Raw genomic sequence first — 17,915 nt, 5'->3', positions numbered from 1 at the left:
CCATTTTAATCCTGCATACAGTCAAGATGCAGTGCAGCTACACACGAGCATTAACGAGTATGAAGAACTAACATTCAGCTTGGGATATGGTAAAAACCTGAATTCCCAATAGTGTACTTACTGGAGCTTAATGACAGTCTTCTGTCATTTAAAGCATTGCTTATTGGCTTGAATCTGCCTCCAGGAAAACCTTACAGGTGAAATGTACTGCCTGAAAACAATGTAACATTTCTAGCTATAATAATAAATCTTCACAATGACTAGCAGCGGGTGCGTTACTTTTCTTTCACTTTTTCCCCAAAGATTCCCATTTCTCTGTTTTGAAGAAGTTAGATTAAGTTGCATTGCCTTAGAAACTGTCTTCTCTACCTTTGTTCACAGCAGGCAGCTAACAGCTGGGACTGCCTTTGCGTACAGTGGTGAATAGCCTGTAGACAGTGGTGTGCTGCTAAGGGCTGGATAAATCGATACATTACTGAATGGGTTTGTGGTTTTCATCTTCTGCTCTTCTAACCAGGGGAAAAGAATTAAGATAAACAGAAGCACAAGGGAAACACCTTGGCAAAATGGCTGTTGTGTCCTAAGTTCACTTTATAACAGGTATCAAGACTGCAATGTAAGTGAAAGGATGGAAAAATGAACCTGACATTGTGCGGTGCCTGGTGATGCTCCAGGTTTTGGTACTTGCAAATCTCTGTTCAGTCCCAGTGTTTTAGTTCTGTTTTGTGTAAATCCAATACTATCCATGCAATTTTTCCAAGAAACCTGATCTCCTGTGCCTACAATATCTGAAGTTAAACTCCTGCACAGCTCAGTTAATGCAAAATAACGTGCTAGTGGTGGTGATGGCAGCTGTTTGTGCCCATGAAACCACAGGGCAGCGACATGCTGGTCTTTTACCTGGATGTATCCTTCTCTTGCCTTAGCCATTTGAAGTCAATGCAGCGGACGCAGAGGGTTTCTCTGCAGTCCTGCTCTCGATGCTGCCTTCCCAGGTCGTGTGTGGGGAAACTGATAGAAGGGGAAAAGGCAATCAGCCCTTTCCTAACCAGAGTCTGCTCCCCGGGCTCTGGGGCCTGCCCTGAGGGTGCTCCTAGGCCACAGGCTGCAGCCTCCTGGTCTGGGGCCAGCCAGCAGCTCCCTCCCTCCCTCCTCCCTCCTCCACAGCAGGGTCATGGAATCATAGAATCATAAAGGTTGGAAAAGACCTCTAGGATCACCAAGTCCAACTGTCAACCCAGCATCCCCAGGCCTCCTAAACCATGTCCTGAAGTGCCACGACTACCCGTTTTTTGAACACCCCCAGGGATGGTGACTCCCCCACCTCTCTGGGCAGCCTGTGCCAATGCCTGGCCACTCTTTCAGTGAAGATATTTTCCCTAATACCCAGTCTAAACCTCCCCTGATGCAGCTTGAAGCCATATCCTCTCGTCCTATTGCTTGTTACTTAGGAGAAGAGACCGACCCCCCCCTCACTACAGCCCCTTTCAGGTAGCTGCAGAGAGCGATAAGGTCTCCCCTCAGTCTCCTCCAGGATAACCCCCCCAGCTCCCTCAGCTGCTCCCCAGCACACTTGTGCTCCAGACCCTGCCCCAGCTCCATTGCCCTTCCTGGACATGCTCCAGCACCTCAAGGTCCTCCTTGTTCCGAGGGGCCCAAACCTGAGCCCAGCATTCGAGGTGGGGCCTCACCAGGGCCGAGCACAGGGGCACCATCCCTGCCCGGCTCCTGCTGGCCACACCAGTGCTGACACAAGCCCGGGGGCTGGTGGGCTCCTTGGCCACCTGGGCACTGCTGGCTCATGCTCAGCCGGCTGTCAGCCAGCACCCCCAGGGCCTTCTCCGCCGGAGAGCTTTCCAGCCGCTCTCCCCATGGAAGGGCCGCGGCGCTGGGCGGCCCCGCGGGGCGGTGGGATCCCGGCACGGCGCTGCGGAACCCGGGCGGAGCGTGCAGCAGCCGGACCGTCCCCCGGCAGCACCTTTCCGGCGCCGCGGCGCCATGGAGGCCAACCTGCGGTTCTGGCGGGCGGAGGGCCAGGTCAGGGGCCGGGGGAGACCGGGGCGGCGGGGCTGGGCGGGCTGCCTCCCAGATAACGCCCCGTCTCCCTGAAACGTGTTTCTGTCAGTCTTTTTTCCAGAGGTTTCTTCTCTGGACGGACGCCTTGGATCCCCTGCTGCTGCTGAAGTCCTCCGTGAGTGCTGTGGCCCGGCTACACCGGCGGCAGGAGGGGGCGGGTGTCTGGGGGCGGAGGGGGTCCCCCGCCCTTGGTGCCGGGGCTCTGCGGGGCGGCACCGCCGACGGAAGGGTTCGCAGTCAGCCTTGCGAGCTTTGGCTGTACTAAGGTGTAAAATAAGGCTTCTAAGGAAAATTAAAATACGTACATACACATATATAAGAAATAGAAGTATACACATATGCGTTTCTATATATAATTACACAAAACAAAAGGCATTTCTAGACGCTACCATTTCAACAGTCCTGCTCAGGCCGTGGCTGCTGTGCCAACAGTTGGATCAGCCCGTCAGAGAATCAGGAAACCCCCAAAGACAAAGGAGATGAAGGGAGTGGCTGGGCCGGCTGCTCTTAAATGATCTGTTGCAGCTTTGGGGAGGACAGGTTTGCTGAACTGCATCATGGGCACCCAAAATCTCTGCTGGCCAGTCGACATACCCATCCTTGTGGTGCAGTGTAATCTGAAGGTCATGAAGCTCTTTGATTCTCCTCCAAGCGGCTGTACTGAAAGAAATCCTCCCCCAAGAGGGAGAACATCTGATTTTTAGGGCCTTTTTATACCAGAGAATGATTATCACAATTTTAACATTAATTATTGAAAGTGTGACACTAAACACATTGTCGGTTGTGAAGTGTAGCTTCTAAATTTCAGGAACTGTCATGGCAGCAAAATTCTGGGGAAGATGTGCTTTTCTGTCAGTCCATGTTTTGTCAGGGGTGACACAGGGAAGAGCACAGCACCTCGTATGAGAGTCAGCTGTTTGATCACTATGTTAAAGGATTTTTTGTTGAATGATTTTTAAAATGTTTTTTAAGGGAAAGCTCCATTAAAGCAAAAGAACACTGTCAAAATGTACACAAGATGAACTGTGTACATGAGATATTTACTCGTCACTTGCAGTTAGTGTTGTGTGTATCTATTCATCAACCTCTATACATGTATGAATACATATCTATATATTCACATGTACAAATAACATAATTTACTAAATGTATATGTATGTAAACGCCAACCAGAAAATTTTATAGTATGTTCAGGGATTTGGAGATCTAGGATTAGTTCACAGCTCCTTTAATTAAAATACACTTTCAAATAGAGATGTGCCTGTTGGAGAAAAGTCAAATCGTCCCATAAATTCTCCTGAGAGGGGCAGCTTTTTATGAGACTATGGATAACTACATGAGGTTACAGTTTTATTCTATTTGTTTAAGTGTACCTGTTTTCCATAATTAAAAGCTTAAGCCAAGTTTAAAGGAAGAGTGTAAGATGCAAAACTTGATCGCACATTTGTGAACATGCAGGAACATCTAGTGATGTTGTGACTCATTCCTGGTAATTTTAAAAGTCTGGTTTGGAATTTCATTTTAAAACAGTCATCTAGGTGCCTGTGGGGATATCAGAGAGTTGCTTTGGTGGCAAATCTTTGAATTTGCCAGCACACATGTGTGACTTTAAGTACAAGACTAACACTCTTGATTTCAGTGAGGCTTTTCATGTGCATAAAGTACAGGTGCATTTACATAATGGGGTGAAGGATTGACACTTAAAGGGACCAAGGGGGCCTGAATCATCTAAAAGTTTTTATGACGGTGAATTAGTTGTGTGTCAAGGTGTGTTCTTGCTTTAACTTCTTTGGTGAAGGACAGGTGCATTAGCTTGACATTCTAGGTTTGTATTTCATGTGTCTTATAACCAATATATTGCATTGTAGAATACTGAAATCTGAGTTATTTTTTTCCTCACTGGTTTGTTTTTTTCTCAAATATAGGATGAAATAAGAAGCGCCAGGTCATTATTACAAAACAGTGGAAAGACGCTAAGTGAGCCCATACAGAATGATCAGGTATTTTGGAGCGCAGTTTATAGAAAACAGAGGTGTCTTTTTTTCATGGCTGAAATAGTTGCTATTAGTACAAGATCTAGGTGACAGCATACTGAGATTCAGATACAAGGGATAACACAAGAAAAACTCATTACTACAGAGATTTTTCTAAACTGTGAATCTGGTAGGAATTTCTTCGGATGTCTACTGGTGCCAAATTGCAGTATTATCATCCTGAAGAATGCTCTGTTGTACTTCATGTAGCTGAATTTAAAAGACACTCTCAGATCACTCTAGTAATCACTGCTTTAAGCCTGTCTGTCCTCAGCTGGGATGATGTAAGTAGGCGATGAATATGTAAAATGCTTACTAAGCTCATTTTGAATCTTTGATGTTGCATCATTGTATAGAGGGCAGGTTGGTTTGGTTTCGTGTCTCACAAAATGAGCAGTAGCAGTGCTTGGGTGGAAGACTTACTTGTGGAGTTGCTGGAAAGTAGTGCTGAGCCCTTGCTTTGTTAGGAGGAGTCCTTCCTTTGATTTACTTTGGGCTTGGCCCTTCCCATGTGGCATTTTGTACCTTCTGTGTTGAAGTCTGAAAGGAGAAAGAAAAACTTCTGTGATTCCAGAAAAGCTGAAATCCTAACACAAGTGTTTAGGCTTTTAGCCGTATTTAAGAGTTGTTGTTTTCTGTTTGAAAATACCTACTAGCTTAACATTTTAAAATTAACTTTCTGTTCTGCCATAACGTGTACTTTGGTGCTGTTACACAGCACGTGCGATGCGAGTAAGTTCTCTTCAACAAGGTGTATACGAATAAAAATTTTAGGGGAAAAAATAATTAACAGAAAAAAAAGATATAATAAATTGGAAAAAAAAAAGAAATAGTAAATTTAGAAAGAAGATTTTACCCAGTCTCTTCTGAAACTTGATGACTAACCTAATTTTCAAATTGTTTAGACAAAACAAGCCTTCGTGCTGAGCCTGGTAAGTTTACAAAATATTTAGAAATCTTTATTTTTTCTTTCCTATTCAAGTATGGCAAAGGTGGTCTGATTTGACTTTTTTCTTTTCTTTCTTTTCTTTAAAGTCCAGTGTACATCCTGATACAGACAAGATAATTCCCGTTTTGTTTAGGCCTCCGGGTAAGTTCACAGAGTAAGCTCCCTTCAGAGAAGTTCTGTGTATGTGACTGAAGCATTGAAGGGGAGTAGCTCAGAGTAAATAGCCACTGTGACACTACAGTGATACCCTTCTCCATGTAGAAAACCACATAGACTCTTACTTCTGTTAGTTGCATTCTCACGTCTCTTGAAGATTTATTTATTCCTACAGTCATCCTGAGGAGTTTTTCCCACAGTTCGTCTGCTCAGCTAGGTGGAAATAGTCTGACCACAGAATGAGTTTCCAAATCCCTCCACATGTAAAACAGCTTACTGTAAGCTAAGCTTTTGCTGATGAATGTGGCTACTATATGCATTTACTTGCTGTTCTGTCAGATAAGGTCTGCTTGGGGTGGTGTTTAGGGAGCCAAGACAGAACAGGTTGTTAATCAGATGTAACCATACTTAGGCTATTTACTTGTTATCTCGTATAACCACTGACAGCTGTGACAGCCTTTGTTGCCACCTATCTCTTTTTGAATAGTGAGGAGAAGCAATTTCTGTTTGAAACTCAGTTATATAGTTTGAGTAGCCACGCTGGGTGGAGTTCACAAGGGCTTCTTTTGGCTGTAAGCCATGACTAGGTTCCTGGGCTCTCGAATGAGGAATGAGAGACAAAGGTTAGAATTGAAGTCCATGGTGATGGTGGTTTTTTTGTGGGCAGTGTTTTACGTAGAGCTGAAACTAGAGGAGGGAGGTAAGGGGAGTTTTCTGCTCAAAATCTAGACTCAGCAGTTATTTTTACTGAAATGAAGTTTTTTTTCTTTTTAGCCTTCCTGCCCATATGTCTTCCATTGGTGAGTAATCACAAAAGATGCTAGTGTTCTGCTGGGCTTACATTTTTCCAAAGCCAGAGGTTGGAGGGAGGGAATAGAAGGTTTTAGGCTTCTTAGTTGTATTTTCAGCACAACCCTTTTAGAAGATGTCTATTTTATGGGAACTGCTGAGTGATCTAGAAATCGAGCCCTTAGGGAATCTCATGGGAACCCCAAACCTGTTAGCTACCTTCCTTCAGCAGAATTCAAACGGATTGTTCATGTGTGAAGGTCAGCTTTCTGATGCAGGATGAAATTCACTTGGCGTTGAGAGCAAGGCCTGGTTTTGGTCTGTTTAACATCAAAAAACTGGAACTATGGTAGGAAGGAGTCAGACCTTGTGTTCGGTGTTTCAGACCCAGGATATGATTTTTTTTTTATGTTGATTGTGCATTTGCAAGTAAGAAATGGTGGTGTCAAGAAATTACAAAAGATACAAAAATAAACTCTTGTTCCAGTGCTCAAAAATTCACCATTTTGTTTCATAAAATTTGTAGCTGCAGTTATATGCATGTTTATTTATTTAGATGTGTCTGCCTTTGGTTTTGGCATATGAGTACACATACAGAGATCTGTCATTCCATATAAAGATTACATCATGAACTTATACGGCACTGCTAGAAAGTATAACAGTCATCAAGACTTTAATGAAATTCCTTAAGAACACTAATAGAATTAACAGAAGTATTTCTTTTTTATATTTACAGCTTAAAGCTCTTTCATAGATGTGATTAGAATCAGTGCTGGCATTAATAATAAAGGTAGTTGATCCACTGATATTAGATGAATTACTGATCCTCCTCTGAGGCTTTGAACATTCCATGCCCTCCTCTTATTCAGTATTCGCCTTATCCTGATCGACTCTGTACTTTGGGTATGTTCCACGTATGGTAGGCCAGACCTCAAGAAAGGCTGTGGTTTATTGAAACTGAAGTTCTTATTCACTGTCTGACTTGGGAAGTAAATCCTAGAATCTTTGATCTTAGATCAGGTAGATCTAGTATATCCCTACTAGTCAAAGCAATCCGACCCTTTCTCATTCACTACTTTAATTAATTGCATTTTTATCATCTTTGTGATTTTATTTGCATCTATTTAAGCTTCACATGTACAAATGCATTTTTTTATTTTGGGTAAGAAAGCATCTTGCCCAAATATTCTTTCACACAATGTTTTAACCACTGTGTCTCTGTGTTTTATATTGGATAGAAAAAGTGAATATGTCACATCTGTGGCAGGAAAGTGCATTAGCCTAGAATCAGGGCAAAGGGCTTCGTGTGCTGACTGGAGCCTTTGACGCTGCTGCAAATAGTAACACAGCAGTTCTCTTCATGCTGTAGCCCACTATTGCTCACTAAAATTTCTAGACTCATCAAATCTAATTTTCTTGTGGGATTTTCCTCTTAGGTTGTTGCTTCATCTCTTCAGCTTGGGACGAAACAGACTTTCTTTTCTCAGGTAATTACCTCTTCGTTTCTACATTTACAAGTCTTCTGGTCTCAATCCCAAATTCATATTTGCTCATAATCTCTCCTTTCTGCAGTTCGTGTTTCACACATATACCACAGGATTCACCCTATTAAATGGAAATGGTACTGCAAAGGCTGAAGTATGTGTTGATTTTTTTTTTTTTTAAATCATCTTAATTGTACAAGACCGTTTTGAACATGATTTACAAGTGTTTCACAAATGCATTTATGGAGTGTTTCTTCTGTCCTTCTTAGGAGTACTCGGTTCAAGAAAAGCAGATCATCTTCAGCTTGGGAGCCGTTTCCTATGCAGCATGTATTGGTGTATGTATTTGCTCAGTGATTACTTTCCTAATAAGCTCTCCTGAGAATGAGTAGGCACTGAGATAATCATACTGCCAGATACCCTTCAGGATTATGCTCTTTAATGCTCTACTCTGATGTCTTACCCCAGGACTGTTGAGGATAAGAATTTTCCTGATCATCTGTCAGCCAATAACTTGCTTGGCTTCCTCTGATGCTTCTTCTTCTGCCCTTTTCTTTATTCTGCAAGCTTAGAAAATGGGTGGTGAGAGGAAACAGCCAGGGTTTACAAACACAGAATAACTTACTGGGCTGCTATAGTTGTGGTGCTGTGGAAGAGATCTGTCTGGCTCTAGAAAAGTGGTGAAATCTGCAAGCGTCTGCCCTGGGTAGACTTAGCTCAGATCCCAGAAGCAGCATAGCCAGGAAAATACTGCACTGAATGCAGGTTAATTAGCCTTCCAGGAGGGCAAGGTAACTGAAGGCTACCTCGCTAGCTCTGTGCTGGCATAGGAATTTGCGGTTTCCAGAGTTTGCTACATCAGAATGAGCTCCGGTACCCTCATGACACTCATTGCAAGTGTAGGTGCCCCTATAATGCACTTCCTCACTCTCCACAATAAACAGTGACTTTTATAAGCCTTCTGGTAGAAAACTATGGCCGTTCCTGCTTCTGTTAGATGGACTTTCACCTCTGTCCACTAGGCAAAACAGTTGGGCCAGCAGTGCTCAGGACTTTACAGAGGTCTGAGGCGGCGGCTATGCCTGTGGGCAAATGTGGGAGTTCTTCCCCTTTGTCCTCCAAGGGAGGCTCTGAGTGCTAGCTGGTGTCCTGGCCATTTCTTCCTAAATTAAACTTCCCGCAAATGTATTACGGGAATATAGAAACTGCAGAGAATCAGGAACAAATGCGCAAGTGTACCAGGTGTCCTGTTTGGGGGAGAGAGCAGCATGTGTCACAAGGCAGATGGACAGATGTCCGAAGAATATTAGTCAGAGATAATTGTTTTCATTTTTGTCTTTGTATTCATACTGCTGTTGTCCTATACATAATGACGTTTAATGCTTTATCATAATATTTTGTATTCTTACCTAAAAGCGATTACAAATACCGTCAGTAATTAAGGAACATATGTATTTTGTTGGAACATTAAACCAAGGCATTTATTTATTTTTATAGATAGTAACTATGTATTATTTTCCTAAACTGTTGCATGTACTGAAATACTGCACATTTTTTTAATAGAAGGTGCCTGTTTCCTCCCAATGCCTTAGGCTCTTCCTTTTGTCTTCATGAATCGATACACATTGAAGAGTTCGTTAACACAACTAGTCGTCAAAAAACTTCTACCCGCTCCTCTCCTCGGTGAGCATAAAGAAACTGCACATCGTGCAGCTGGCCTGAGGGCCATTTGCTGCCCCCATAGAATTTTGACTGTAGAATTTTCTTGCCCTTGCACACATGTGGTCTGATTTTTTTTCCTAGCCACCTTCTCTGACTGCCTTTGCTGGGTACGGTCCCTTCTGTGTGAGAGTTAACACTCACCGATCAGTGTAGCTGACCTCTATTTGATGCTCGTTGGTTTTTAGTTTTAGATCTGCAGAGCACTCTCCTGACCTTTGTATGCATGACATGCAGCTGTTTCTTCAAAGATATCCAGGGATGCAGTTGGCATATTTCTTTGGTTTGGACATTATACCTGAAACCGCCAGGAGGGATCAGGAGGGCAGCAGCACCTGACCTGGCACGACCTGGTGTGGCACATACCTGACACTAGAGTGCGAAGCAGCCCTGGGTGTGCACTGGCATAGTTCCTTATTGGGGTTGGGGCTGCTGCTGGCTACCTGACTGCTGGGCCTGTGGAAAGTGGGAGTCGCTCCAACAGACTGTTACTAACCTTGCAAGGTAGTGGCACTCAGTTCATTACTGGAACAGCTCTACTGACATGGTGAAGTAGCACCAGGACAAGTTTAACCGTTTGATGTCATTAACTGTTTTTCTAATGCCATTAAAGAAATCTTTGGCCTTTCCTAGGGGGAAACTGGTAAAATTAAAACAACTGTTATCTCTTCTGTTCCAAGTTATGTGAGGTGGCTACTCAAATCTTTCTGAGGATCTGCAGAAGAGCTTTCCGACTTGTTTCCCTTGGAGCAGGTGTTAAAATGTGCTTCCTTTTTCTTAAATACAGAGAGAAACCTGAGGGTAAATGATTAGTATTAGTCCAGTGTTTGAAAAGTGCCATCTGTTACACTGATGTCTTTATTGAACAGCCCTGCCAACAACTAATAAAAAGAGAAATCTACTATTTCAAACCAGGTCAGTTTGCCAGACTATGTCCTGTTACGCCTAGACGTTGGTCTGGAAAAGGAGAAAACCAGTTAGATAACTAAGTGCCATTTGACATGGCCTTTATAAATGCCAGTGGTTTAGTCTTGTGTTTTCAGTGATCGACTGTGGGATGGATGTTTTCAGGTACCTTGTAAAGCCAGGTCTGGATGAGACAAACATTCTCATCTAGGATCCAGCTGAAGCACTGCCATTTGTGACAGATGCACAGCTGGGCAGAGAAGTGCCATAATACTGGAAAGGAACATATTAGAGCCAGTGTTCCCCTGGCACCCTTCCTTTCAAAACAGGGATGCAGCCTTTATTTCAAGTCTGTTCCCTTCAGGGTCATCTTTCCTATGCTGGATTTTGTGCTGATTGGTACAAAACCGACCCACGACACAAATCCCTCCTCTTTCTCTTAGGAAAAAAGTACTTTTGGTTTGAGCTGGATGGCAGCGAATGAAAGCTCTGAGTCCGTAATGATAAAGCACCTTTTACGACTGGGCCTTAAAATCTCACTCAAACTTCTGAAACAAAAGTTAAGATCCCAAGTAGATCTTTTTGGAGCAGTCTCTTCTTAAGCTGCTAGTTTATTCAGTTGTGAACTGCTGAACTGGAAAAATGCATATAATTATTAATGTTACTGTTGAGATAGTCCTTTTGGATCTTTTAAAGCAAAATCCTCTTTAACTCCACAGGCTTGATGAGTGCATTTACTGTGGCGGTGGTGAGAAGCCCAGAATTTGAGAATGGAATTGAAGTGATGGACAGGAACGGCAAGGTTGTAGGACTGTCACAGAAGGCTGGTGAGAAGGTAGGCGAGGGGATAGAGGCCTCTCTTGACTTTTCCTCCCTGCTAAGAGCTGAATGTGATGCTGACAGCAGCTACAAGTTGGATATATTGAAGTGAGGAATGCCAGATCAGGTGCCGAATCTTTGGGTAGGCTCAGACTAGGTCTCTGGAACCAGGTTGACACCTGTCTTGTGTCGTCAAGGGTCAGCAGCCTTGCCAGTCTAGTATACCGAGTGCCAGAGTTGAGACACTAGCATAGGCATTTCTGCTTTCCCTAGTCACCTCAGGAAGAGACTCTTGGACCTTTTTCTGATAGGACACCTCAGAGAAAAGCCCTGTATTGTACATACCACATGCTCCTTCTGTAGTGGGAATATCATTTAAAGGCTGTGACTCCCAAAGGGTAATGTTCTGATTTATCCTTGGGCTTCAGTTGCTGACTCTGCATTTGCTCCTTGCCTTGTTCATCAGTATCCACTGTAGAGCCTGGCACAGGAACTAGAGCAAGGAGTCATATTTTATGTGGTATCAGTGACCCTCCTATTCTCTTCTGCTGTCCAGAGAGGAGGAAACAGCTAGATGAGGATATAGATTTGTGGACAGCTGGAGAGAGAACTTCAAATTTGACACAGGATAGTTTGCATGCCCAGAAGGTATAACCATTTGGAAGAAATTCAGAACAACTCTAAAAAAGCAAGCCTCAGCAAAATTACTGGCGTGGTAGGAAGGCTAGATATGGCAGCAGTAGTTTCAACTCCCTTTTAAGGTATTTCTTAGTCACAAGTGGAATATTTGCCACTTGTAGGAATTTAGTTTCCATTCAAGAAAGAATTCATCTAACAAATGTTTTGATCCCTCATCAACCTGTTGCTTGAAAATCCAGAGTATCAGACAAAAAAGTTCTTGCAGAGGCATGCAGTATTTGTAGCTCACAGAGCACTGCTTTAACAACATTTATCTTTCTCCCTGGAGGCCGTTAAAGAAACAGCATTGTCAAGAGCAGTCTTGTTTGGGACAACATTCTTCCTGCCAGCTGTGCTTACGCACTTTGTGCAAAGGTAGGAGGTACTGCAAAAGGGCTGGGGGTGCCTGGTCAGGGTGTGTTCTGGTTTTTAGTGTGACGGTTACCATTTGCCATTTGGTTTTGTTTTTTTTTCCTTCGGTTTGTGGTATTAATTGCCTTGGTAGAAGTGATTATCTGGGAAGGTTCTCTTCAGCTACCATGATTCATTTAGATAAGTAAACGAATCTGGTTGTGTCCACATCCATGCTTTGAGGGTTTGCAGGGGGTTGTGTACAACTATAAGGGTTTCCTCTCTGGTCCCATGCAGGAAACATGTTTGTGCTGACAGGCTGTTTCCCAGCATCTATGTTCCCTAACTTGATTTCAGTCCCAGTGTCTGACATCAAGGTTGTTCACAGCACTTAGCTTAGATTTGTTATTTCTGAAGATGTAATATGGGACTTGAATTTGCAACTAAAACTGGAACCCAACTTGCAAATCGATTTCCATATATTTTAAACATGTTCTTGCTTTTGTAGCATTTAGAAGCCCTGTATCATCATAAGAATTCATTGTATGCTTTATGAGAGGATTCTTAGCCTGCCCTGAGCTTTTGGTAGGGATCACTTATGTCATGTAAATAACACAGGTAGGGATCATCTATGTCCTATAATTCGATATTGCCTAAATCAATTCCCTATCCCCTTTTTTTAGCTTAAGGGACTCCTGTTACTAGAAGACATAAATGCAGATGTAAGATAAAATTTTAAGTACATATTGAGTAATAAATTTTTGCACAAGGCAAAATAGGACTGCCAACAGGAACTAAATTTGAAAGGAAAGAGGGTAGTGCAAGACAAATCTCAGTCAATGTCCTGGTTTCAGCTGGGATAGAGAACTGAGGCACCTGAAAGCACTAACGCACCTTCTTATCTTCTGTTGCTTTGATCTTGCTGCTTATTTTCTTAATCTTGTATTGACAATCTGGGCTTGGAAAATGCTGCAGCTAAATACAAAACAAAGGGAAAGAGCAGGAATTTAGGAGTAAGAATATAGGAAATAAAGTAAGGAAGCATCTTTTGGATTCATAAGCCTAGGTTTCAGTGCAATTTCAACCACTAAAATAGTAGCTAATGCTCTTTGTCTCACCATCAGATTACTTTTTGAGCCCAAACTGACATCTTTACTTTTTCAATGTCTTGGACAGAGCAAAAGTTGCAAAAACTCCACGTGCTTTGGCTTCAGTGAGGATGCTCATGATTACATCAGTACTAGCGGGGATGTTACCAGTTTCGCTTAGTATGTTCCCGCAGTGTGGGGAGGTAAGTCCTTTCATAGGAATTAATTTAGGATTATTGTTATATTGAAAAGTCATTCTGTAGCTGTGGCCAGCAGTCTTAAGGCCACATAGAAAAAAATCAATAGTATTAATGTGGCTGTGCATGTAAAATGGGGCAGCAGAGAGGCTGCTGGTAAAGGCCCACATACTAGGCAGGGGCTTACAGGACTTGCTAGGTCTAAGCTGCATTGTGTGTTATCTATAGTTACAGTTTTCAATGTAGATGTATCAGATTTTCACAAAATTCTGAAGCAAACAAGGTCAGGAGACCTGTCTTAAGAACTAGAACCCAACTTCTTCCAGCACTGTTTTCAGTCCTGCTAGAGAAAGGAAGGATGTAGATGAGAATATTTTCTTTCATGCGGAGTCAGCATGAGCTTCTCAGAGAGGTAAACCAACTCACATGCGACATCTCTTCACCCTGCCTTACTGAACTGTGCAGTCTAGACTGTTCCTTTGGAAAGTACACCTTCCTGGCAGGTTTTAAGTGAAGGATGTAGCCCTTGAACCTTGGGCTTTGGAGAAGGCTAAGTGAGTAGGGGAGCCTGTGGTTCCTTTCTGCCTTTATTGCCTCTCCCTTCTCAGCACTGCATGAATATTCTCAGAAAATGGTAGACTGGGCTCTTGCAATTTTCACTGGTTTATTTGCCTAAACTTTCTGGCACTGTAATACCTTTTTTTAGAGTTCTTGATCTCATATGGCAAGAAGGGTAAATTGAACGCAAGTGAGGGGACTTATTGAAGTTATGTACTGAGAGTATGGCCGGTTAGTTCCCTTCGAGCTTCCCAATTGCTCAGCCCACAGCAGAGGTTCTCCTGGGTGAGTCACCCAAATACATTTATGGTTGGACTCCACAATCTTAAAGGTCTTTTCCAACCTAAATGATTCTGTGATTCTACAGTGAATGGAGAGAATGTCATGAATGCTCTGTTCAGATCTCAGGAGTACCTCTAATTTTAAATAAAACATGTTTCTTCTGTTACGTGTGCACATGCAGAAAATGTCAGGAGAAACAAAAGCCCCCAAACAAAAAAGTCCCTCAACCCCCCAAATAAACAAAGAACCCCAAATCCCACAGTCTTGCTTCTAAATATAGTATTTCAAATTGTGCAATATTCAATGCAGTAAAGAGGACTGAACATACACTTACCAGGATGTGGTGGTGCTGATTCCCTTTTTCTATACATTGCAGATAAAGCGAGCAGACCTTGAACCAGAAATTCTGTCGTCTACAGAAGAAACAAAGTTATTCTACAATAGGGGAATTTAGAGACCAGCTTTAATATATAAATACATGCTCCAATTGAAGTTAATTCTGGATGCATCAACAAATTCAAGTGGCATATGTGAGTGAATCGTGAATTTATGGTGGCGTATGTACCAGATTTGGTGGACAACGGTGTGGCCTATAAAGAGGCAGACTTTGCAAAATGATTTTGCGAGTCCCAGCCCACAGGCAGATATGTACACATAACATAATGCTGTAAATTATTTGTACAAGAAAGCAGCATCTGTCAGTGTTCTGTACGCTTCCTCATGCGATTGGTTTCTTAATTAAAAGATTGTTGAATACAACAGTTTGTTCTGCTGCTGCTGCAGCTTTTGACATGCTGCTTTCTGGGAACACAGCTGGTAAAAGCATTAACGTCAGTAGTCCTTTGGGTAAAGTCAAGCTGGTTCTTCTCAGAATACTTACTTTGTATGTTTCCTTGTGTTTAGTAACACTCATTTAGGGATGAGACATGAGTGAGGTAGCCATCAAACTGGTATTAGACAAAGCAACCTTGATGGCAATATAATATTCATTAAATTTAGTTGTTTATGTTCAGGGACCAGGTGTCAAACTTGGCTACAAAGTGACTCCTGCCTTCCTTGACATCCTCGAAGGAGTTGTGAGGCCTGATGCCCCTTGAGCTTTAGAACTTCTCTTACACAGAAGGCACTGGGAAATCCCGTGGCTTTCTGACCTTATGGGGGCAATGAAGAATCACCACTTTTGCAGGTTGAGGGTGTTTATCCAAACAGAAAAGCTGTCTCTTGAGATGTGGCATAAGGGTTAGCCTGTTGATCAGTGCGGTGATAAATTGTGATCATACAAAATTATTCAGGGGACCAGGGCGGTCTGTGAAGAGCTGCAGAAAGAGCTTACGATACCAGATGTAAGAACAGGTGAAATACCAAATGGATAAATGAAAAGTAATGAGTTTGGCAGAGGGGATAATCCAGCTTCATGGCTGGGCTGAGCTGACTGTTGACACTGGGAGAGGAATGAGGGTTAGAGGCAGGTATCTCCACATGTAGCTGAACTTCAAAATTCTTGCCAAAGGGCATTATGGATACTAAAAGCTGACATGAATTTAAGAGGAGAATGGGCACTTCCATCAAAGGGAATCCATTGAAGGATACTAAATTCATGGAAACTACACCAGCAAAAGAAGTTCATAAGCTCCAACTACTGGAGAGTGGAAGGGGTAAAGAGCTTATTTGCCTGCTCTCACTCTCCTTGCATCTGCTTTTGGTGGCCACTGGGATATGACATTTGGCTGAACAGATCTTTGGTCTGGCCCAGCACAGCTGCTTTTACACGGTTTGCTGACCTGCCCAGAATCAAGGTCAGACCTTCTCCCGGGGGAACAAGGTAGAACACAGCTCCACAAGCGTAGTAGGAGACCCTGTGGTTGTGATAACTATAGGCAGGGATCATAGGAGAGATGGCTCTAAGGTCACTGAAGAGGTGCTGCTAAGGCTGTGTGTGACAAGCATAAATATGTACTAAATAATGTAATAATCACTTTCACAGAAATAATTTTACAAGTACAGCCTCCAAAGTCTGCCATAATTTATCTTCCTTAGAGCACAATACACAGGTCGCTGCTCTGCTATGGCTGGAGGATTAGATTTCTTTTCATGGTGTGAGGGGATCAAAGGTTTCCCAATCTGCTCCATCCCTACAGGAAGACAGCAGCATAGAGCAGTGAGGGAAAGTCACAGGCCTGGTCTCTTGCAGGAAAACGGTTCCTGCTGTGCTTGTGGCACTGAACAAAAGCAGGAAATAGGGGGTTGAGTTTAGTTTCTTATTTGAGTTGTCTTTTTTGAGCCTTCCTCTGACCACTTACTGCAGGGAAGCATCAGACAACGGAAGAGGATGGGGGAGTAGCATCCCCTTGTAAGGACCTGTAACTTGAGGGGACCATGGTGTAAAGCTGTTCCTGGAAGACAGTATGGATACTTTCTAAGTTGCCAAACCCAAGAGCAGCAGTTTGCACTACTCCACTGGTGGACTCTTTAAAAAGTGACTTTTTAAAGGTAAAGGATCATTTACACCGACTGAACTTGACAGGGATCACTTTGCCTTGCCTTTGTGGGTCATGTTCATAAGCATATAGTAAAATCCCATCAGGCTCAACAACATAAGACGTATTGTACTGTGTCAGACCAAAGGTCTGCCTAGCCAAATGCCATCTCCAAAAGCAACCAAAAGGAGACACAAGAAGAAAAGATCACATCAGCCTCAGCTCTCCTGAGCTGGGAGGACACCAGGGAGGAGGTGGCTTGCCCTGCTCTTTTTCCTCAGACACCACAGGGCCAGGTGAACAGGCTTGCAGGCTCATCCTGCCTCTCTCAGTGAAGCATTTGTCTCCTCCCAAGTCTTTAATAACGGTGGAACAACTAACATCCTACAGTTAAATTCTCTAAAACCCTGTTTCTCTATTAATCCTGTTTCAATAACATACCGAAGGTAAACTCAGATGGGGTCTAATTCTACTCAGTAAACATTACTTGGCACTACAATGAAGACCCACACCTCTCCCCACTCTTTTTTTTTTTTTTTTTAAACATGATTTAAGAATGGCTAAAGTAAATGCTAGTTATATGAACCATAGTGGAAGCAAAGAGAAGGAAAAAAACCAACAGTAGAGCAAAGCCAACAAATTGAAGATAACACATTCATGAACTTTGAATTGTCATGGTAACTAGACAAGCTATAAATGCTCTGGCACCACACTTGGATGTTTTAAGCAAATTGATGTCATTACAACTCTGAGTAAGGCTTATGGAATGGGTCTGGTAATAGTGTCTGTTATTACAGCTGCCCATCATCAAACACTACCAGCTTCTTACTGAATACTTGAATTGAAATTTGCCATATTAAACACTGCTCTCTCAGGGTTATTAAATACCTCTTTCCCCAGTTCTCAGAACTGTTTCTATTGCCCTAACCAAAATTTTCCTATAAAAGCAGGGTAGGCACCTGCCATTTAAATAATCAGCCTGGGTGATTCAGCTGCTTCCCAAATCAGGGCAGGGAAAATACATTGATAAAAAGGCCCTGGCATCTTTGGTCTTGAAATAAAGTCCTTATGAAACTAGAACTGCCAGGACCAGACACCTGCTAGTCCAGAGGTATAAGTGAGGGGATCAAGACTGGGACAAGCAGAAAAGCATCACATTGGAAGGGCTCGGGAGTAACTTAGAATAGATTAACCACATACCAGCCTAAGGCAGGTCTGTGTTGTGCCTTTAGCACTGGCTGGTGTGTTACGTGGCAGTGCATTAGTGGTGGAACCAGTTTAAGGTGTGGCAAACTACAATAGGTGGAAGCTTTCAGCTTCAAGGAAAGCATAAGTCTCAATACAGCACAATAC

At 42.9% G+C, this 17,915-nt stretch overlaps 1 protein-coding gene and 1 long non-coding RNA gene across 3 annotated transcripts; one reads left to right on the top strand and one right to left on the bottom strand.

Annotated features, from left to right (window-relative positions):
- Positions 1 to 1,931: 1,931 nt before the first annotated feature.
- On the top strand, positions 1,932 to 14,844 carry SFXN4 (sideroflexin 4). The gene is made up of 14 exons (XM_075107287.1): positions 1,932 to 2,037; positions 2,126 to 2,191; positions 4,002 to 4,076; positions 5,015 to 5,041; positions 5,145 to 5,199; positions 5,989 to 6,014; positions 7,440 to 7,490; positions 7,576 to 7,641; positions 7,757 to 7,825; positions 9,080 to 9,170; positions 10,832 to 10,947; positions 11,899 to 11,984; positions 13,137 to 13,251; positions 14,462 to 14,844. Exons 1-14 carry the CDS (start codon positions 1,999 to 2,001, stop codon positions 14,537 to 14,539), a joined length of 960 nt encoding a protein of 319 aa, XP_074963388.1. The 5' UTR covers positions 1,932 to 1,998; the 3' UTR covers positions 14,540 to 14,844.
- On the bottom strand, positions 2,375 to 14,553 carry LOC142063492 (uncharacterized). 2 transcript variants are annotated; one of them, XR_012662784.1, is made up of 4 exons: positions 14,420 to 14,553; positions 12,855 to 12,935; positions 4,533 to 4,649; positions 2,375 to 2,736 (listed from the first exon to the last, which is right to left on the bottom strand). It is a non-coding gene; the product is annotated as an uncharacterized LOC142063492 (long non-coding RNA). The 2 variants fall into 2 exon arrangements; XR_012662785.1 differs by having other exon boundaries at positions 2,661 to 2,748.
- Positions 14,845 to 17,915: the final 3,071 nt, after the last annotated feature.

This window comes from Phalacrocorax aristotelis, chromosome 12 (genome assembly GCF_949628215.1).
Source record: "Phalacrocorax aristotelis chromosome 12, bGulAri2.1, whole genome shotgun sequence".
Classification (NCBI taxonomy): Eukaryota; Metazoa; Chordata; class Aves; order Suliformes; family Phalacrocoracidae; genus Phalacrocorax; species Phalacrocorax aristotelis.
This window is presented reverse-complemented; position numbering and strand designations above follow the sequence as displayed.